This window comes from Doryrhamphus excisus, chromosome 7 (genome assembly GCF_030265055.1).
Source record: "Doryrhamphus excisus isolate RoL2022-K1 chromosome 7, RoL_Dexc_1.0, whole genome shotgun sequence".
Lineage (NCBI taxonomy): Eukaryota > Metazoa > Chordata > Actinopteri > Syngnathiformes > Syngnathidae > Doryrhamphus > Doryrhamphus excisus.
Genome location: NC_080472.1, coordinates 10,658,155 through 10,681,445, shown reverse-complemented (window position 1 = coordinate 10,681,445; position 23,291 = coordinate 10,658,155). Strand labels below are relative to the sequence as shown.

Genomic DNA, 23,291 nt, shown 5'->3' with positions numbered 1-23,291 from the left:
AATATAATGGTGAGACTTCCAAATAAACAGATCTCATTTGTGACTAAAAGACTCAAATAGACAGGTAGGTGTGCGGCAACAGTACCTTCACCTGGTGATATGCTAACATGTCCTCCATCTCTGGTCTTGCCTCAGCCCCCGCCCCAGGGCGCCCTCCTTGTGGACTGCTTGGTAAGTCCCACGCGGCCTCCGGTACCTTTGCCAGTGTGTGGAGCTGGTCCGGTGTTCCACCAGCAGGATGATAAGAGATACAAATAAATATCGAAAAGTAAACAAACTATTGTAGCTAGACACTAATGTAAAGAGTACACTACTACACTAGTGTGCCGCGGCACAGTGGTTGAAAATCACTGCCATATCCAGTACCGTATGTGTGTCATTACTGTGTCTGCACAGAAATAAACAGGCAGGCACTCGTTAAATAAAGCAATCAAATAAAAGACATCATTTTCAAAGTCATTTATTTACTATAATACATACAAAGTGCAAATCAATGATTTATTAAAAAAGTCAATAAATTACAGCATTTTAATGTTAATATTACAGAACATTGACCTGCTGCCATGAAATATACAAAAATGGGATGTTTTCTTCATAAACTGAAACAGAGGAGGTGATTTGGTGATTTGATTGGTTAGGAAATATCTCGACATTTTGCTTGCTATGTCACGCCTTGGCTACCCATCCAGCAGGAGAACGAGCCATAAATGTATTTGCCCTTGGAAAAAGCAACATGGCTGTCATTTGCCTCCCATCAACAAGCCTTTCCCTTCCTGGACCAGATGAACCATGAACCCACCAGAAGACTCATGGTTGGTGGAGAAAGAGTCACTTTCATTGATCAAGTGGATGTGACTCAAATAATGGAAATATTCAATGACCTGAATGTTACACTTATTTTATTAGAGTACTGCATTATAATGTGACAGTATTGTAGTTCATTTGTCAAGACTGATTTATGATTATTATTATTATTATTATTATTTTTTTTTTTTATAATAATTATGTTTGTCTATATGTGCCCTGTGATTGGCTGGCCACCAGTCCAGGGTGGACCCCGCCTCTCACCCCAAGACAGCTGGGATAAGCTCCAGCACCTCCGCGACCCTTGTGAGGAAAAGCGGTAGAAAATGAATGAATGAATAATAATTATTAAAAATATTTTGAATTTAAAAAAAAAAATAATTATTAAAAATTATTTTAATAATAATTATTATTATTAAGTACCCAACAGACAAAGAGGCAAAAGACAGGCTTGCGACTGTGACTCGACTCCCACCTGATTCGGTTCAGTGATGACTCCTAACGACTCCCATCATTAAAATAAATTGAGTTTACAGTAAAATCAAAGATGTTCTTTCAACCTTTTGTGAAAACATTTGGGAGCAAAATTCTCAAAATCATATTGAAATTTTCATACGTGCCCTAAAAGACTGATTACTTCCAGATACACTGCCCTTCTCTCTTTAATTACCATTGTTCTCTCTTGAAGAAGGACGCTTCATAGTCAACCAGAGATGTGGGTTGAACACTGTGACATGAATAGAAACCAAAGCCGAGTGGCTCATAGAGGAAAGTCTGAGTCAAAGGAACATTATAGTACAGTTCAGTATAGTACAGTACATACAGTATAGTACAATATATACGTATATGATCAAGTTAGGAGCCATTTCTCTCCAGCCACACTCTAATCTCGTCCTCATTCCTCTGAATCCATTGGATGTTATTTTGTACAGTTTCCAGTGCCTGCTTCCTCGCCATCTCCCCAGCTCCGGCATCGGGATTCAGACTGAAGAAATGCTGCATCTGAAAAATCCCAAAACAACAATAACTTCAAAGATGATGTTTACTGCCATCCACAGTCGGATGGCGAGCAGCGGTGTTCGTCTATGTCAGAGGTAGGGAACCTATGGCTCGGGAGCCAGGTAGGGCTCTTTTGATGACTGTATCTGGCTCTCAAGCATTTACCACAATAAAAATGTATGTTTGCTAACATTTTAAAGTAAACATCACAGAAATCACTGTTAAAAATATTCAAAATCAACAACTTTCTTATGCATTTTAATTCGTCCATCTATTTTCTACTGCAATACGGCCGACCATATCTATCTTTCCTGATGATATTTTCCAGGTCAAACACCAAAACTCGATTATTACTGGGTAATGCGGTAGTCTACCTTGGTCATTGAGATGTCAACATGTAAATATAAACTTTCCTCCTTTAGTCAAATAGTCACCTAGCTAAAGCTGCAGAACCAAGCCTTCTGACGAAGATGGCCAAAAGAATGAAATACATGTACGGAGTATGATGCAAAACCATGCAGCAGCAGAAGTTGTATTAATGGCAACAAGTATTAGATTTATTATTAGACACTGCGCTGCTCACGAAAGTGTGCTGGCCACACCCCATTGGCGTGGGGTAGTGTGCCTGGTCTACATAATTAGAGCCCATTAGATCTAAAACTGTTGGTCTTACATAAAAATGCACACATTTTATTGCATTCAATGTTTTAAAAAATGTATTTGGCTCTCACTGATACACATTTTAAAATATCTGACCTTCATGGCTCTCTTAGCCAAAAAGGTTCCCGACCCCTGGTCTATGTCATGTGACAGAAACCTTAATCATACGCCATGACCTTCGACAGCCAGTTTGATGTCTTTCAATGTCATATCAATATTCTTGATTCTGGAAGGTGCTTGTCACTGCTGTCCTTCCATAGAGATTGAATTGCATGACAGATATTTGTATGCTGTGCTGAACGAACGAATCAATTGAACTGCCAAGATGGAGCATTATATATCCAAGCTCACCGGGAAGGGATGCGACTTTTACAACAAAGTATAAGAGCTGACACCTCCATGAATGTCCAGCAAATAAACTTTCACTTCATAAAAGTACTTGATAAATGAAACTAAGAAGTCTCGGAGAGTCAAAAGTGAATCATTATCTTATTGTGCGTGTCGTTTGTGTAACGAGCAACCTGTGATGCCATAAAACGACTCCTAAGGAGCGTTGAACCATGGAGCCATGCAGCAAGGCACGGTCATAATAGACACATGCTCATTAAACAATGATGCGGATGATTGATTGACAGCTGGAAGACTCGTGGCCTTACCTTCCACAGCTGGAGCTCCGTGTTATAGCTGCTTGACAGTCGATTTAGAAGGCGTCCAAGGTTTCTATCGTTGATGGTATATCTGGACAAGGAAAAACGTTCGTCAACATCACCATCGTGACGGAAGATCATGAGACTTTTAAGAAAAGTACAAAGATGTTGCAATCTAGTCATATTATTTCTACTGTTACACTCCTGTGTATGCTATAGGCCCCGCCTCCTCACTCCGTTCATGCCAGTGTTCTACGGAACAACCGGACCGAAGGCAACAATAGAGTGAAGCCGCTTCCTGCTTGTTTGGATCCAGTAGATAAGGAAAGCCGCCACGCGTGAACATGGCAACATAAATGGCGTCCGGCGGGATGATCAAACGTATGTTGGTTTATTTTGTCCTAAATTCATGTATTTATTATCATCCGACTTTTCCTGAAATCTGATCACGTTGTGAGACCCGACTATAGTCACATTTATACTCTTTTTTTTTTTTTTTTACAACATATTGCGCAACTGCAGGGTCTTGAGACACATGCTAACTCGCAAATTAGAGAGCTAGCGACCTAAACGGTAGCCTTCAAGTTATTTCCTTTAAACTTAAATAGCCAAAAACTTACCACTTCCACACGGATAGGGAGGCTAACTATTAACAGTTAACTTTAACATGAACATGAATCAAACGTAATAATTTTTTCTGGGTACATGATACCATACAGCATCCATATCAAACTTGCGTGGGCCGCACTAACATTAAACTTTCATATCAAGGCGGGGGCCTCAAACTAGTGTCCTGCGGGCCACATTTGCGTGTTTGAGACCCCTGGGCTACACGGTCCACTTTGGATATACATAAATACTTTAAAGGGGAACTGCACTTTTTTGGAATTTTGCTTATCAGTCCCAATCCTTATGTGAAACATGAACACATATTTATTTCCATTTTTTGGGAATTGGGCATAGGGCAAGATACTGCAACTGTGACGTTATCATCGGTGTACGTGTTAATGCAGCATTACAGCATGGATAACAAACCATGCAACCTTTGTCGAAATCGGTGTGTCCCAATGATGTACATTGTTAGATAGCTCATATTAACTACTTTGTCTTCTTAGAATGCATAGAAAAGAGAAATAAATATGTGTTCAAAGTTCACATAAGGATTAGGCATGATGAGCATAAAAGTGCACTTCCCCTTTAAGTGCCTTTATTTCTCTCGATGGACCATTTTGATGTTTTTGAGGGACGTAATCCTTATTGCCGGACGTTAGGGTGCATCAAAAAACACAATTATTTAATTTTGATATGGCTGGGTACTAAAAGTGTTCCAATATATGTAGAAACAACACATAGAAAATATTTTTCCAATACATGATTATTTAGGGGTGCCACCATACATCTGTTTTTGGGGAATAAAGTGGTGAACAGTTCAATGGTCGCCATGGAGATTTGAGGTGATGTTTGTTTTTGTTGGTATTTATACTCCTATTACATATTACTAGCAAATTTGTGATTTTGTCTTTGTAATTTGAATGATTTGTAGTCATATTTATAAGTATTTAGCGCTCATTGCCTCTACTGTAGCTAACATTAGCTAGCTACAGTTTGCTAATGACAGTTAGCTAATAGTATTTCATAACAGTAATATAGAGTAGACAGTATTACTGATGCTTCATATTTATTGAGAGTGGTACTGTAGTACTACATAATGTGATATACACTTGTCCATTTATTATTTTAGACACTGTTTAGTGCTCATTGCCTCTAATGTAGCTAACATTAGCTAGCTACAGTTTGCTAATGACAGTTAGCTAATAGCAGAGCAAGTATAACATCAAGAACAGTAATATAGAGTAGACAGTATTACGGATGCCTCATATTTATTGAGAGTGGTACTGTAGTACTACATAATGTGATATACACTTCCATTTATTATTTTAGGCACTGTGCAGCACAAAAGTTTATGTGTGAGGTGGCACCCCTAAATCTCAATGGATTTCCTCAAAACCTTGCAAAATACATTTTTATATTCATTAGAAAAAAACGGAATGCCAGCCAAATTGATATTATGAATTTAAAATTTCCGATTCAAATTTGATGCACCCTACTGGACGTGTAGTAGTTTTCACCACACGGTTACTGTTCAACCGAGTCTAATGGTGTAAGATGATCACATGACCTGTTATTGGTTATTGCTGTAGCATTTCTCACACGTCTTTTATTGTTTTGTTGCTTCAAGGAGTGATCAACCAGAATGTCGAGACAGAGAAATGACCGTGTTTTTATGTTTACTTTGAGTTACAAAGTAGTGTGTTTTGAATGTTATCGTTACAATCCCTGCTTCGTTCCCTGGAAAAACTCCTTATAACAATCGTAACAGCCCTCACTGACTGCTGAATGCCTGTGATGGTCACATGAAACCATCATAAACCTCATCATCATAAACCTGAATTATCATACGTACAACAGGAGAAAACAATCAATGTTCCAATGACCTGTTAACCAGGTAGTCCCAGTTGAGCGTGGTCCAGTCCCAGGCCATGGTCTGACCCAAAGAGTTGTAGGACACGTATCTGACGAGGGTAAACAGATCCTGGCTTCTCACCACAGTTTCATCTTTAGAGGCCTCCAGGAGCCTGTTTGCCAAAAGAATAGTTAGTCAGGAGCCTTACAGAAACTAAATACAGTACAGGACTAGAGCCTTGCAGACACAAGGTAGCACGCCTATAGTAACTTATAGTCACCTTTACATTGGTATTATGCAATGGGCGAGACATAATAAGAGAAAATAAGACATTTAAGACATAAACAAGACTTGTGGTCATGTGTTGCAAAAATGCGTTCCGGACATGTGCACAGGAAGTGACGTCGGGGGTTCAGACTTAGCTCACGTTTTTATTGGGGATTTTTATTAGGGATTATTGTTGACTGATAATTCAAACTTGCAATAAAAGCCCGTTGTTCCAGTGATCAAGTCTGGTGCTTGTGTGTCTCATCAAACATTACATTTCTTTCGTCTTTTTCCCTGATTACGGGGTCGCCACAGCGGATATTTCTGCTCCGCGTACAAATTTTTTTGGCTTGAGTCCTTCATTATTCTGCATGCCCTTCCTGACGAATACCAATAGTGCTTACTAGCCGACGCTTATTGACAAATGTCATCAGTCAATGAGTCTTCTGAATGCCTGAAATTTGTATTTTGTTCATTTAGCTTGGGTTTTAGGTTGAATATGCATATTTCTGGTGTAATAATAAATCATATTCAATCATGAAACAGTAATGATTTGTTCATTTGCATATTTTTGCAAACCATGACAGAGTGAAGTGGCGAAATTTGAAGTGCAATGTGACAACCCTCACAATATCACTGTTTGATTATTTCCCTCTTGTTAATAATTAATTAATAATTAATATTATATTAATATAATAATAATTAATAAGAGGGAAATAATCAAGCCATGACATTGTGAGGGTTGTCACATCGTATACTTGATTACTTGATAATTAATTGATAATTAGTTGATAATTACTTGATAATTAATTGATCATTACTTGATAATTACTTGATAATTACTTGATAATTACTTGATAATTACTTGATAATAATTGATAATTACTTGATAATTAATTTATAATTAATGTATAATTAATTGATAATTAATTGATCATTACTTGATAATTAGTTTATAATTAATTAATAATAGATTAATAATTAATTTATAATTACTTGATAATTAATTAATTAATAATTATGGCTTTTTCGTGGTACACTATTGTCTATTAGTCAAAACATTTTGAAATAATAATAATCATAATAAATAATAATAATACATTTTATTTGTATAGCGCTTTTCAGAATCCTCAAAAACGCTTTACAGTGAAGAAAAATTGAGTTGAATAAAAATACAAATCCCAGTGATATGTAGTATTCCGGTCGTCGGGCGGCTGTAATGACACAAAACATTGACGAGAGATTGCCTTACATTACAATAAGTAAATTAGAGGCTAGCTGGTTAGCTCGCTAGCTTGCTAACATGCTAGCTAGCATCATCTGGAGTAGAAGAGTTATGCAGTGTGGTGTAAACAATGAACAATTGGAGCGTAGGCGTGTTATTTCAAGTCTTCATGGCGTATTTGGACGTCATAAACAGATTTGTTATGACAATATTCCATTTATTAACATTGAATCTAATTCAGTCATCGCAGTCCGGTCTGGAACCAATCAGCCGCTACAAACGAGGGACAATTGTCGTATCATTTTGGAGTCAAGTCTTGCCCCGGAATGCAGTATTTGAATTACCTCCAGAGAAGCTGGACGTTTTGGACAGAGGCCAGTCCATACAGCAGCTTGTCCTTCTCTTGAGCCAAGGTAGCCATCTTGTATCGGTCCAACATAACGTTCCATTTGGCTTCCACGTCTTCTTTGGTGTTCTTCATGCCATAACGATATACCAGCAACCTCAGGTTCACTGCCACGTTGCTGTGAAGGAAAACAATCTGCTAAGGTGAATCCCGTTGTTCCGAAGAACCATTTAGCATGTTATGTTAGTTTGGGACACGCTACCTGAGACTTCCATTAATCCAGCGGTTAAAAATATGCGAGGCTTCATCCAGCATATCCTCATCTCCCATTTGACAAGCAATGCTGAGCACGGTCTCCCGCAGTAGCCTGTAAACCACACAGCAACCGTTACACAGCTACCTACTTCGGAAGATGAAACGCCAGTAATCACGTCTGACGTACGTACCGTTCTCTCTGCGTTCCTTCGTCATTCCAGCCAAGCTCAGTTGAAATGTTTTTTACGTGATCGCCAAAAACTTGCTAGTACAAAGCAGGAGACAAAAAACATTACAATTGACTTGGGATGATACTAGATTTCATAGTTTCATAGTATATTATCATAGTATATGTTTATTATAGTATAAACCAGCAAAGCAAAGCACATTTAAAGTACCTCATGTCCCCAAAACACAGCCATATTTATATTATAGTTATTTTTGTTGTGAAAGTAACATTAGATGGTTTATTTCCTGTATAGACGTGTACTCCAATGCTGACATAGATCTACCTTCTACCTTTTTCCAATACCGGAAACTGGAGAAGAAGAAGAAGGAAGTGACGTTGCCTGGACAGACCCCCTTCCCATTGCTTGGACTACATTTTGTCGAAATTGGGGTGCATTTTTTCCGATTTTCTGCTTTGTTGTGTGCTTGAACGAGCGCTCAGTGTTTGGTATCTTGGCCACATAGTTAGGAGCTCTGGAAGATCTGGATCTGTAATTCTGTTTGGGGATCTCTGTGGGGCGTTTGCATGTCCCAATGTGGGTTTTCTCAGGTACTCCCGGTTCCTCCCACCCTCCAGAAATATGCATATTAATTGGAGACACTAAACTGTTTGTCTATGTGTCCTATGTGGAACTTCACTTATCACAGTTGGGTCTGTAACAGTTAACTGTGATAAATGAGGGATTCCTCGAGTACACATACAAAACCAAAGAAACGTCTTTGCTAACCCACCTGAAACTTTGGATAGAGACCAGCATTGGCGGACAACATGTCTCGAACGTACGCGATGGAGGACGCCACTCGATCCCATACGATGTAGTCCGTCTCATTGGTCAGATACATGGTGAGGTTGAAGGCGTGGCCGTAGTCGATGATGTCTGCCCTGAGCGAGTCCAAACATTGACCTTCCAGTATGCAGGTCAGTAACGACCGTGTACTACTGTACCATTAGAATGGGTACTTTAGTACTTTACCTCGCAAGAGCAAATACATCATCAATGTAGCTTGTGCGATCAGCTGCATCAAACTCCTGTTTTAACAAGGAAATAAAAACACGTTGAGAAGCATTTAGTCATACGATATTCCATAAGAATAACTATAAAACACATGTAATGGTAATGGTAATGGTAATGGTTTTATTTCATTTGAACATGCATCAGATTCCAATTGAGTGCATCCCATAATCAGTTCCCAGTTCCACATGTCCAAAAGGAGTAGGAAGAAGCAAAGCTTATTAAATCCTACCCCTCCATCTGGTACTTTAATTTAATTTAATTTAATTTAATTTAATTTAATTTAATTTAATTTAATTTAATTTAATTTAATTTAATTTAATTTAATTTAATTTAATTTAATTTAATTTAATTTAATTTAATTTAATTTAATTTAATTTAATGGCTGCACGGCGGTCAAGTGGTTAGCACGCAGACCTCACAGCTAGGAGATCAGGGTTCAATTCCACCCTCGGCCATCTCTGTGTGGAGTTTGCATGTTCTCCCTGTGCATGCGTGGGTTTTCTCCGGGTACTCCCATTTCCTCCCACATTCCAAAAACATGCTAGGTTAATTGGCCACTCCAAATTGTCCATAGGTATGAATGTGAGTGTGAATGGTTGTTTGTCTATATGTGCCCTGTGATTGGCTGGCCACCAGTCCAGGGTGTACCCCGTCTCTCGCCCAAAGACAGCTGGGATAGGCTCCAGCACCCCCACGACCCTTGTGAGGAAAAGCGGTAGAAAATGAATGAATGAATGTATATAACACACCTACGTATGTCATATGTCAGATATGTCATAAAATGGTATATATGTCAGATATAGATATGTCATAACATATCAGTATCAATATTGGATGATATCATGATTGGAAATTAAGAGTTGGACGATATCGGGGTATTGGTTCTTGGCAAAAAAGCCAATATGAGACATCACTATTTCAAAGAAATCATGAATATGATATTCATGCCCATGAGTGATGAACTGACATGTGGTGTAACTTAAGAAGTAGCAACTCCAGGATTGCGTCTTTTTTTGGGGGGGTGATTGTTGCCACCTAAAATGCCCGATTCCAGGCTCGTTCAGAAGTTTCGGCAAATGTTGGAATTTGTTTGGTTTGAGTCTTTTCACCAAGCATAACAGTTTTAGTGTTAGCTTTACTTTGAGTCTAACCAAACACTTTGTCCTTCCAACAATTCCCTTATTTCATTTTAAGCTAGCATGTGTGTAAGCTCGTGCGTCAGGACGTACCAAGTGGTTGCTTCGAAGCTGCTGGCTAATGGTGTTCCACATGTGGTCTTCGTGGTTGACTCGGTAGAATCCTATGTGATCGTTGTTGACCTTCAGAAGGCCATCTACTGCAGGTGAGTAGTCGTTTACAACATGCTCTGCAAGACATGAAAAGATGCGAGTGGAAGCCAAAACTCCATGAGATCTTTGCTACCGTAAATAAAGATGTTTGTTTTATGAAAGTATTCATCGCATACGCTACTCTTAGACTATTTAGTATGAACATTGGTCCATTTCAGTGCTTATGGTTTCAAGTGTCTTCTCTTTTCCTAAAATTGGTTTGGTTGAGCTTTTGGTTTCTGTTCCTCCGGTAAACGGACGTATAGCATTGTACCCTTAGTCGCTAGACATGAGGGTTGCTTATTTTCTTAGCTGACTCATCTGAAGCTTCTTGTTCCGATTATTTGGTTCGTCCCTAAATGGACCAAATCAGTATGACAGTTATTGTTTTGGCTAATAATTGATGTGTAATAACTGATGTGTATTGGTCTGCTTTCATGGATGAAATTCTAAAATAGTCACATTTGAGAGGCTGAAATCAGAGGATATTTAGTTTTATCGATAAAAAATGATTCATCAAACATTGAAACTGTTTAATAGATTAATCATCGATTATTTGGTTTGTCCCTAGACGGACCAAATCCGTATGAACCAAATCAGTATGACAGTTATTGGTTCGGCCAATAACTGATGTGTAATAACTGATGTGTAATAGGTCTGCTTTCATGGAAGAAATTCTTAAATAGTCACATTTGAGAGGCTGAAATCAGAGGATATTTAGTTTTATCAATAAAAAATTAGTCATCAAACATCAAAACAGTTTAATAGATTAATCATCGATTAATTGTTGCAACTCTAGTGTACCATAGCAACACAGACAACCGAGCCTGGCATCAGCTCGATCGGAGAGACTATAAATAAATTATAACTTGGAGACCAAAGGGTCCTATTATGGGACTAGAAGTCCTCACCCTGGTCCCTGGTCCCTGGTCCCTCGGTCATTTCACATCTTTAGCTTTCTTTAGCTTCACTGGGGTATTACAGAGTGTCTGGCAAGGTTCCGGTGCTTTGGGGATGGTCTATGGAATACTTTAGTGTCTGGGTCTTACCTTACTGGGGCAGCAGGAAATCAAGGTTGTTACTAGTGAATAATGTCATGAAGTATTGAATATCTCTATAGAATATTGTCATGGTCAACCTCATGCTCCTTCAGGCACGAAGCAGAGTAGAACCCATGGACCTACCCATCCATCTCAGGCATGCAGTAACGCCACAACGCAAATAAATAAGCAAACAAATAAACAGTGAAGGGAGTGAGACCTCCTACCTGTGCTGCTCTTGTCAAACATGGTTGACATGTTCTTATCACTCCTCAGAGAATGCCATTTGACCGGGATGGTCCACACGTAACTATGGGTAAAAACACTAAGATCAAATACTCAAATACTGTATATTCTTGTACTTTTGCAGGATTTTGTTGTGATTGTAAAGGTTTTATTCCTGATGTTTATTCACTTTTTGTTTCATTTTCTGCATGTAAAAGTATCATTATTGTCTATAAAATGTACTTTGTCAGCACAGATGAATTGGATTTACATTTTCTATTATAAAATAGTCTTGGGTTAGGGTCCTTTTTGGTTTTAGTTTAGACCAGGGGTCTCAAACTCAATTTACCTGGGGGCCACCGGAGCTAGGTTCTGGGTGAAGCCGGGCCGCATCAGGTTTTAAAAAAAAACCCAAAACGCATTTATTAAAAACTGGAAAGAAAAATCAATAAAAAAAACTATCTTCAATGCTTTTGCTTCTGCTATACCCTACACTTTTTCAGTACTTTGGTTCCGGTTTTCCACACCAAAATATCTGATAAAACATTCCACTGTTCTCAAATATCTTCATTTTTATTTTTCTATACACAAAATAAGATAAAAAAAATAAAAAAACAAATTAAGAATAAAGACAATAAATCAATCAATCAGTAATAAATAAGTAAAATAATAATAAAACAGCAAATAAGAAAAACATAAGAAACCACATACAGTTGGTAGAGAAATGATTTTCTTCAGATTGAAATGTACAGTATTAACAGTTATTTAACCTTTAACATGAACATTAATGAAACTTAATAATTGTACCCAATTAGCAAGTTAGCATGGTACTCAGTTCCATCTGGGAGCAGCGTGGTAACTTTAACAACATGTTTGATGAGATGCTTTATCTTGACGTGTATTTTCCCTTTTATTCCAAATCATTTCCTGCATTTATTTGTACCCAGCGTCATAAGCCTTTAGCTTCATTGCTAATCCAAAGCAAAACAGGGTGGCGTAACAGGGTAGGGTAACACTATGGGCGGGGCAAAATCATGTTCATTGTGTCCGGTGTGCACACAGCTTTAAGCTGGCATTTCAACATTAAACTTTGGTATCAAGGTGGGGGCCTCAAACTAGCGTCTCGTGGGCCAGGCCGCAAGTTTGAGACCCCTGGTTTAGACAGTTTAAGTACATTAACCAAGGCACCACTGTAAGAGCTAGGCTGTAAGGAAACAAATATTGATCAATACTAGTGTGTTATAGTGTATTATACTAGCGTATGTTTTTATGACTTTTAAGGGTCTACTTAGAATCCAAATTCTTGCAACTGGTTTTCAAATGTTGATCAGGAGTGTTTTTCTTCTTTCATCCGCAATCCAAAGGAAGGGTAAAAGTGGTGAGTTTGTCACGTTGAGTTAAGATTTGTTGTAACGGATGCCAGCTAGAGCGGTAAAATTACAATTTGGCCCAATGGTCAGCGCCCCCGTTTTCCATTCCCAGTGAGGGCATTCCTGTCATTGAACTTATCATTTATCAATTGGTGATGCTAACTGTAACCCTGTGATTGGCTGGCCACCAGTCCAGGGTGGACCCAAAGACAGCTGGGATAGGCTCCAGCATCCCCCTACTCATTTAGTGAGAAACAAATGGATGGATATTGTAAAACATACCTCGGGCGGCATGTTGGACAGAGCTCCATAATTTCCAAACATGTTTAATAAAATTGAAAATGTCGATGGTTGGGATGGTCCGACCCAAACTGGTATGAGTTGGGTATGGCCAAATTTCATAAGGTATCGCAATGGCAGTGGTATCGGCAGACATACAGTATAACATTCAGGATCGGCATCAAACAGGAAACGGTATAAAATGGGCAAAAAGCATCCCTTTAAGCGTTTAAGTGTTCCGTTTCTTACCCAAGAGGTGAAGGAGGCTGGTTGGCATCAGCATTAGGATCCAGGAGGAAACGCTTTTGGCTCAGTGTGGCCTTTGCTTCTGTGACGGTGAGGTCCACCACTGGGTAGCCCATCTGTTTGGTCCACGTGTCCATTACCTCCGCCACCGGCAGCCCACTCACCTAAACGGATGACAATGTCTGTTGTGTCAGGATGACAACCCACCAGAAAGACGTTTCAACGCACGTTTGCAAGGGAAGCCCAAAAGTTGGCCGTCTTGGCGTTCTGGAAGTAGTAGTCTTTTAAATATTTCTGTTGGACAAAGAAAGAAGTCCAAAGTTACATAAATCTGACAACAATGCATCAGATGAGAACCGACTTACTCGGCAGCCATCTCTGAACGGGTCCTTCCCCATCCAGTCCTCCAGCATCCTGAGAATGGATGCTCCCTGGACCAAATGAAAACATCATCAAAAGCTGGAGTAATAGTTCCATTTTTAGTCAGTTCCACTTCAAGAAAGTCGATTTCCGATGCTTCCAAACCTTGCTGTATGAAATGGCGTCAAACACAGAGGTGATTTCCGCCGGGGTGGACACGTCCACGATGATTGGATGGGACGAGAGGAGGGCATCATCCACCATAACAGGAAGCACATCGCTGATGAGCATGATTTCCCGCTGCGTAACAAAATGGAGGCGTCAGTGTAAGACATCTTTAAAGTGGACTCTATCTGCTTAAACTCACCATACCCCAGCTGGCCTCGGCCTTCTCCACGCCGACGTACTCAAAGAAGCTAGCGAAGCCTTCGTTGAGCCAGAGGTCATCCCACCAATCCATCGTCACAATATTCCCAAACCACTGCAAGAAAAACAACACGGGCGTTATTCACAGTAACAATTGTAACCACTATGTAACCACCGCAAGTGGTTAGCATGTAGGTTCGATTCTTCGCTTGGGAGATCATCATCATTTACAACATAACCAAAGTTGGGGGTTCATTGCTCAAATAATGGACTACAATGTGACCATCACGTGCATATTCGTGCTGCACGTGACCCACTGATGCCTCCTTCGTTTATCTTTGGACGGTTCACACAACGCCCTTATCACGGCTGTTATCTCCTTCCAGGATTCACACACGATATAAAGCTTGAACGGCAAAGAACTGAGAAGCGTCGCCTCTGAAGTCATTCTGTGAACATTCGGACAAATAATAATTTACCAGCCAGATCGTTCGTTTTTTTTACGTGAAGGCAGATCAAGTACAAAGATAAGATAAGATCAAGATAAAAGAAGCAGGAAAGGAAAACTGCGCTTTATTTCCAAGACGACAACACACATCTTTCCCAGCTTTTATCTGTTCTAGACAGCCTTCTAAAGGAATAATAACAATAGACAACAATAGTCCGGAATATAAAACGCTCAAGTCAAAATCAGAATGCAGATCTTTCCGAAATCAGGAAAAAGCCGAAAGAAACAAAGTCTGATTAAAAAAACCCTACAATAACATTGTGTATAAACATGCTGTAACCATGTAGTAACACGATAACATGGAATACTTACAATATGTTTTATTCGACAAAAATCGAATGTTTCTGCTGGACGAAGAGATACATAAAAATTGTACAACATTTAACATAACCCAGCAAAATAAAACGCCTTTCCTTGCTAATGTTTGTCATTAATTGTTATAATAAAATGTACATAGACTGAACATAACATTAGTTATCACCCTTATATCCATTTGCTTAGACAATAGAAAGTGTTTGAATGTGCTGAAGAAGAAATGTTCCCGTGACCCTGATCAGAGACCCCCAGACACCCCCAGGTCCTGGAGGTGCCTGGATGCACCAACAGCAACCCTGTAGATGTTCATGTTAATCCTGCAAGAATGTGTCAAGATAAGAACTCATAAAACAATAAAAGTAATGACTCTCACATATACACACACACATAGACAAACAAATACAGCTCGTGCAACTGCCCCCCCCCCCTTATAGAGTTGCACGACCATGTAGTAGGGACCCCCGAAAGAGAATAAAAAGTTAAAAGTTACTCGCTGCAAGTAACTTTGAGTGTTGTTGCCCGTCTCGTCTGTATTTAAGTGTTTTTACAAGTGTCACAGGAGTTTGAATGTGCTGAAGAAGAAATGTTCCCGTGACCCTGATCAGAGACCCCCAGAGACCCCCAGGTCCTGGAGGTGCCTGAATGCACCAACAGCAACCCTGCAGGTGTTCATGTTAATCCTGCAAAAATGTGTCAAGATAAGAACTCATAAAACAATAAAAGTAATGACTCTCACATACACACACACACATAGACAAACAAATACAGCTCGTGCAACTGCCCCCCCCCCCTTAGAGTTGCACGGCCATGTAGTAGGGACCCCCGAAAGAGAATAAAAAGTTAAAAGTTACTCGCTGCGAGTAACTTTGAGTGTTGTTATTTAAGTGTTTTTACAAGTGTCACAGGAGTTTGAACCTGACGTTGATGGAAATTAATTTCATATTTCGATCAAAATGACGCCCATTTCCCGTTGAATAAAGAGCATTACCTGGTGAACGAGCTCGTGTGCGATAACACTAGCAACTCGCTGCTTATTGTAGGACGACGACTGGTTCTCGTCGTACAGCAAGTTGGTCTCCCGGTAGGTGATCAGGCCCCAGTTCTCCATTGCACCGGTTCCAAAGTCAGGGATGGCGATCTTGTCTGGATGAAAGACACACACAAAGACCCACATGCTCTACAATCCACGCTGACGAAATGTTGTGGTGCATTTTCAGGAAGTGGTGATTAGTAATTGACAATAACATCATATCTTGACTTGACTGACAGTAGGACTCAAACCACAAGGCCAGATTTACCTTATGAATACGTAGTAATACAGATGCTATTCAAGTACTTAACATACCAAGTTTTGAGATGGAGTATGTCATATTGAAGTAGTCCTCAAAGTAATCAAAAATGACCTTGGTTGTGTCCGCTGCATAAGTTGCAGTTGATAACTGACTTGGTTGGGCGTAGATTCTCAGCTGGAAAGATAGAGGTAATACGTACGTGTGATTGATTGACTGATTGATTAATTAATCATTGATCTATCAACGATTGTGATGCCATTTGTAGTAAACTCACAGGAATTCCTCGGGCGGATATTCTTTCCACATGACCGAACTGGTGCACAGCAAAACATACCAAATAGGTACTCATTGGAATGGACTTCTGGAAGGAGGTTCTCAGTTTGTTGCCAGATAGTCGTCGCGGTGCGCTCTGGGGGGGTTACAGGGGGGGACAGTGGAAAAGACTAATGAGACTAATGTTCATGTCACTCAGTCTGAGACGCTGGCTACATTCCCCAGCCCCCCAAAACGGAGCCAAGGTTGGTTGTGCTGTTAGTATTCACGAACTTCTCTCTGGTCCTTCTTTGCATTTTTTGCTTTGGGGGGGCGTGTCCTGTTGAAAGACCCCGCCATCACTGCACAGACTTGAGGGATGCCCGCAAGTCGTGAGAACTTTGTCTCTTTTAAGGGAGCAGGTTCTTTCGGTCCCCTCGGGTTCTGTCCAGCTTTGGGCTTTTTTTTGTGGGGGGGGAATAGCGTGCAGTAAGTAGTCACATCCACACGGGACGGATGGCGGGGGGTGTGCATTAGGCACACATGCAGAAATACCAAAGCTACAGAAGAAGAAAGAACACACATGCATAAGGACTTACAGTGGTACCTCGGTTAACATCCCGCCCCGGGTAGCGCCTTTTTCGGTTAACATCCAAAATGTTAAATGTAAAAATGTTATGTCTTAAAGCAGGGGTCTCAAACTCTGGTCTGGGTGAGACTGGGCCGCATCAGGTTTAAAAAAAAAAAACAACAACAAAAAACGCATTTATTAAAAACAGAAAAATGAATAAACTTTGCTTTGGTTCCGATTTTCTACAAGAAAAGCTCTGATAAAACATTCCACTGTTCTCAAATATCTTAATTTTTATTTTTCTGCACAAAATAAGATGGAAAATAAATAAACAAATCAAGAATAAAGAAAATCAATCAATCAGTAATAAATAAATAAATATAATAATAACAATAAAGGGCAAATAATAAAAAGTTAAGAAAGCACATATAGTTGGTGGGTAGACAAATGATTTTTTTCAGATTAAAATGAACAAAGCATTATTAGAGCCCTGTAGACATGACAAAACATGACTATAGTCACATTTATACTCTATTTTTATACTTTATTTATACTTTATTTATACTTTATTTACAACATATTGCGCAACTGCAGGGTCTTGAGACACATGCTAACTCGCAAACTAGAGAGCTAGCGACCTAAACGGTAGCCTTCAAGTTATTTCCTTTCAACTTAAATAGCCAAAAACTTACCACTTCCACACGGATAGGGAGGATAACTATTAACAGTTATTTAACCTTTAACATGAACATGAATCAAACGTAATAATTTTTTCTGGGTACATGATACCATACAGCATCCATATCAAACTTGCGAGGGCCGCACTAACATTAAACTTTCATATCAAGGCGGGGGCCTCAAATTAGTGTCCTGTGGGCCACATTTGCGTGTTTGAGACCCCTGTCTTAAAGTCAAAAGTGTTGCCATTTCAGGTATGTAAATAGATATGTAAAAGTGATGGGAGTGGCTCCGTCATCAGTCTATCGATGTGGCGGCACATCAAGGGTGATATCGATATTTAGTTCAATATATTTAACAGCAGAATAGTGTTTATTTTGTGGCATTTTGTTGATGTTTTTGTGTTCATGTTTTGTGTAAAAGTGATGTTATATGATTTGGATTTTTTTGTTTCATTTTCTGCATGTAAAAGTATCATTATTGTCTATAGAATGTACTTTGTCTGCACAGATGAATTTGATTTACATTTCTATTATAAAATGGGCTAGGGTTAGTGTCCTTTTGGTTTGGTTTAGTTTAGACCAGGGGTCTCAAACACGCGGCCCACGGGCCAAATGTGGCCCGCAGGACACTAGTTTGAGGCCCCCGTCTTGATATGAAAGTTTAATGTTAGTGCGGCCCGCACAAGTTTGATATGGATGCTGTATGGCAGAGGTAGGGAACCTATGGCTCGGGAGCCAGGTAGGGCTCTTTTGATGACTGTATCTGGCTCTCAAGCGTTTCTTACCACAATAAAAATTTATTTTTGCTAACATTTTAAAGTAAACATCACGGAAATGACTGTTAAAAATAATATTCAAAATCAACAACTTTCTTATGCATTTTAATTCGTCCATTTATTTTCTACTGCAATACGGCCGACCATATCAATCTTTCCTGATGATATTTTCCAGGTCAAACACCAAAACTCGATTATTACTGGGTAATGCGGCCGTCTACCTCGGTCATTGAGATGTCAACATGTAAATATAAACTTTCCTCCTTGAGTCAAATAGTCACCTAGCTAAAGCTGCAGAACTAAGCCTTCTGACGAAGATTGCCAAAAGAATGAAATATGTGTACGGAGTATGGTGCAAAACCATGCAGCAGCAGAAGTTGTATTAATGGCAACAAGTATTTGATTTATTATTAGACACTGCGCTGCTCACGAAAGTGTGCTGGCCACACCCCATTTGCGTGGGGTAGTGTGCCTGGTCTACATAATTAGAGCCCATTATATCTAAAACTGTTGGTCTTACATAAAAATGCACACATTTTATTGCATTCAATGTTTAAAAAAATGTATATGGCTCTCACAGATACACATTTTAAAATATCTGGCCTTCATGGCTCTCGTAGCCAAAAAGGTTCCCGACCGCTGCTGTATGGTATCATGTACCCAGAAAAAATTATTACGTTTGATTCATGTTCATGTTAAAGGTTAAACAACTGTTAATAGTTATCCTCCCTATACGTGTGGAAGTGGTACGTTTTTGCCTATTTAAGTTTAAAGGAAATAACTTGAAGGCTACAGTTTAGGTCGCTAGCTCTCTAGTTTGCGAGTTAGCATGTGTCTCAAGACCCTGCAGTTGCGCAATATGTTGTAAATAAAAAGAGTATAAATGTGACTATAGTCGTGTTTTGTCATGTCTACAGGGCTCTAATAATGCTTTGTTCATTTTAATCTGAAAAAAATCATTTGTCTACCCACCGACTATATGTGCTTTCTTAACTTTTTATTATTTGCCCTTTTATTATTATTATTATATTTATTTAGGACTGATTGATTGATTTTCTTTATTCTTGATTTGTTTATTTATTTTTCATCTTATTTTGTGCAGAAAAATAAAAATTAAGATATTTGAGAAGAGTGGAATGTTTTATCAGAGCTTTTCTTGTAGAAAATCGGAACCAAAGCACTGAAAAAGTGCATTTTTCTGTTTTTAATAAATGCGTTTTTTGTTTTTTTTTTTAAAAACCTGATGCGGCCCAGCTTTGCCCAGACCCTAGCTCCAGTGGCCCCCAGGTAAATTGAGTTTGAGACCCCTGGTTTAGACAGTATAAGTACATTAACCAAGGCTGGGCGTGGCGAAACAAATATTGATCAATACTAGTGTGTTATAGTGTATTATACTAACGTATGTTTTTATGACTTTTAAGGGTCTACTTAGAATCCAAATTCTTGCAACTGGTCTTCAAATGTTAATCAGGGGTGTTTTTCTTCTTTCATCAGCAATCCAAAGGAAGGGTAAAAGTGCTGAGTTTGTCACGTTGAGTTAAGATTTGTTGTAACGGATGCCAGCTAGAGCGGTTGGTAAAATTTGGCCCAATGGTCAGCGCCCCCGTTTTCCATTCCCGGCAAGGGCAGTGTCATTGAACTTATCATTTATCAATTGGTGATGCTAACCCTAACCCTGTGATTGGCTGGCCACCAGACCAGGGTGGACCCAAAGACAGCTGGGATAGGCTCCAGCATCCCCCTACTCATTTAGTGAGAAACAGATGGATATTGTAAAACATACCTCGGGCGGCATGTTGGACAGAGCTCCATAGTTGGCGTCGTGAATGATGGAGATTTTAAAGGTGGCCTTTTGGTTGGGCTCATCAAAGCAGGGAAAGGACTTGCGGGCGTCTGTTGGCTCGTGATCAGTTGCTGCAACCTTTCTGAGAATTGCATGAACCACAGATTAGTCCGGGAACTGTCAGGTTGTAAAGGACATGAATAAAGATGGTGGTTCTACTCTCTGAAATCTAAGAATGAAAGAACTTACTTGGGTTCTCCTCCTTCTGTGTAAATGACTCGGTAAAATCCCACCACGGAGCCGTTCAGCCATCCCTGGAAGTCCAAACCCAGCACGTACGTCTCTCCAGGGTTGGTGGCAGGCAGCTCCTCCGTGGCCTCCACCACCACGTACTCCTGAGGGGTGTATTCAAAGCAGCTCTTGACTGACACGTGCTTCTGCTGTCCATGTTTGTCCAGCAATTTTAGCCTGGGCTTCTCGCTGACAAACGTATTTCTGATGTGGAGCCACAGGTGGCGCGTGGGCTTGCTGACTTCCACATGGATCTCCACGGTGCCCGTGTAGGTGTCAGCGACAAGGTCTGGTTCCAGCAGCAAGTCATAGTGAACGGGTTTCACATAGCTGGGTAGGCGAAAGTTCTTCCAGTCCCCGCTGATGTCATTGGAAGGTTTGCAGGGTCCTCTACCAGGTTCAGGAGGTTGGGTAGGTTCTGCCGTGGGACCTGCCGTGGTGTAGACTGGGGTTGTGGTAGATTCTGACCGAGAGAGGCCCACCCCGAGACCCACCGCTAAAGAACAGACTACAACTGTCACACAGATGATGACAACATGCTTGCCACGGATGCAGTGCTGCTTCTTCTCCTGCTCCAGGTCCATGCTGTCCACGGCCATCAGGATCTGAACCAGGATCTGTCCAGCTCAAACGCTGAGCTTACAAATGAAGGCTGAGTCTCCGGGAGTCTGAATCTTAGCTGTGTGAGCTGGTCCAAGGCCGGCCTCTGTGGTGCTGAGGGGCGGGGCCAAGACCAACCAAGACTCATGCAAGAACTCACAAAAAGCACGCCCCAAAAAAACAACTTCCACTACAGACTGCGTAGAAGAAACGCTGTACATATTCCAGCGACGTCTCCACAGCTTTTACACCAAGGACAATATGCAAGCACCAATCAGAGACACAAAGTGTATTTTTACATTTCATGAACCCGAGTCCCAGGACGGAATCTGGGTCTTATCTCATTCCTGAACTTTGGATCGGGTTTATAGCATTCCATCCGTTCTGTATGAAAGGCACCACTCAAGGTTATGAGTGGTTATGATGCAGTTAACAGCGTGACAGGAAGTCATATGACCAGTCAGGTTGACATGGCGTGACATCACCTGCACAATTAAACCTGTCCAAAGGGGAGGAGCTTATTTTTTTATCATCCGCTTGTCCTCTTTAACAGCTACTGGTAGTTGCTGACTTGCTGCATTTGTCATGGGACATTTTTACAATTTCTAAGCTTACTGAAAAGGAGGAGCATATTTGATAGTACGGTCCTTTGAATAAGAATCAGAATCAGAAATGGTTTATTGCCAGGTATGATGATTTTGGTGAAGTAGGTGCAGACACATCTATAAAAAAATGAAAATACAAAATATACAGAATAAACAGTATTAATATATGTACATTAGGGTGCATCAAATTTGAATGGGAAATTTTAAATTCATAATATCAATTTGACTGGCATTCCATTTTTTTTTCCAATGAACATAAAAATGTCTTTTGCAAAGTTTTGAGGAAATCCATTGAGATTTAGGGGTGCCACCTCACACATAAACTTTTGTAAAATTTCAGAAAATGTGCAATTTCTAGTCTAATTGCCAAAAAGTTGACCTGGAAATGCAAACTGTAGCTAGCTAATGTTAGCTACAGTAGAGGCAATGAGCACTAAACAGTGTCTAAAATAATAAATGAACAAGTGTATATCACATTATGTAGTACTACAGTACCACTCTCAATAAATATGAGGCATCAGTAATACTGTCTACTCTATATTACTGTTCTTGATGTTAGGCTTGCTCAGCTATTAGCTAACTGTCATTACCAAACTGGCGCTAGCTAATGTTAGCTACAGTAGAGGCAATGAGCACTAAACAGTGTCTAAAATAATAAATGGACAAGTGTATATCACATTATGTAGTACTACAATACCACTCAATAAACATGAGGCATCAGCAATACTGTCTACTCTATATTACTGTTCTTGATGTTAGGCTTGCTCAGCTATTAGCTAACTGTCATTAGCAAACTGTAGCTAGCTACTGTTAGCTACAGTAGAGGCAATGCGCGCTAAATACTTGAATATGACTACAAATCATTCAAATTACAAAGACAAAATCACAAATTTGCTAGTAATATGTAATAGGAGTATAAATACCAACAAAAACATAAAGATCACCTCAAATCTCCATGGCGACCATTGAACTGTTCACCACTTTATTCGACAAAAACAGATGTATGGTGGCACCCTGAAATAATCATGTATTGGAAAAATATTTTCTATGTGTTGTTTCTACATATATTGGAACACTTTTAGTAACCACCCATATTAAAATTCAATAATTGTGTTTTTTGATGCACTCTAATGTACAGTCTGTTTTTTGTTTGTCATTCCGGAAGTGCAGTCTGTTCTTTGAGCTTTTGGATGGGTTGTTCAGTCTTACCAATGGATAGATGAAAATAAATGAGTGGATAATAAACAAGTAGATGAAAAATAATTCAATAAATAATAGAAAAATCTAATCAAACTCGACTCCTACTTGGTGAGGACTCCTGATGGACGATGAACTAAATTTGACTAACAGAAAAATTTCTCCTGCCTTGAACATGAACAGCCTCAAAATTCCTTCATCACACATGTTGTCGGTCGTTCTCTCTTATCTTGATGTGCTCAATGTGACTTTAGTCTCGAGGCTTTTTCATCATGTGAAACCATCCATCCCAAAGC

The 23,291-nt window shown here is 39.7% G+C and overlaps 2 protein-coding genes across 3 annotated transcripts in view; one reads left to right on the top strand and one right to left on the bottom strand.

Annotated features, from left to right (window-relative positions):
* Window positions 1–1,237: 1,237 nt before the first annotated feature.
* On the bottom strand, window positions 1,238–22,797 carry enpep (glutamyl aminopeptidase). 2 transcript variants are annotated; one of them, XM_058077439.1, is made up of 21 exons: window positions 22,743–22,797; window positions 20,552–21,915; window positions 20,303–20,444; window positions 16,515–16,649; window positions 16,294–16,414; window positions 15,937–16,091; window positions 14,127–14,240; window positions 13,925–14,059; window positions 13,765–13,830; window positions 13,628–13,693; window positions 13,403–13,563; window positions 11,507–11,589; window positions 10,141–10,277; window positions 8,870–8,925; window positions 8,628–8,778; window positions 7,859–7,932; window positions 7,675–7,779; window positions 7,411–7,590; window positions 5,606–5,746; window positions 3,120–3,201; window positions 1,238–1,806 (listed from the first exon to the last, which is right to left on the bottom strand). In XM_058077439.1, exons 2-21 carry the CDS (start codon window positions 21,190–21,192, stop codon window positions 1,660–1,662), a joined length of 2,892 nt encoding a protein of 963 aa, XP_057933422.1. In that variant the 5' UTR covers window positions 21,193–21,915; window positions 22,743–22,797; the 3' UTR covers window positions 1,238–1,659. The 2 variants fall into 2 exon arrangements, with proteins under 2 accessions (XP_057933422.1, XP_057933423.1); XM_058077440.1 differs by lacking the exon at window positions 22,743–22,797 and having other exon boundaries at window positions 20,552–21,978.
* LOC131132127 (G-protein coupled receptor 135) overlaps window positions 1,832–23,291 on the top strand; it is a 44,586-nt gene continuing 23,126 nt past the window's right edge. The window contains exon 1 of the mRNA XM_058077442.1: window positions 1,832–1,898. The gene's annotated coding sequence lies outside the window, so the exon portion shown is untranslated. The remainder of the gene's footprint in view (window positions 1,899–23,291) is intronic.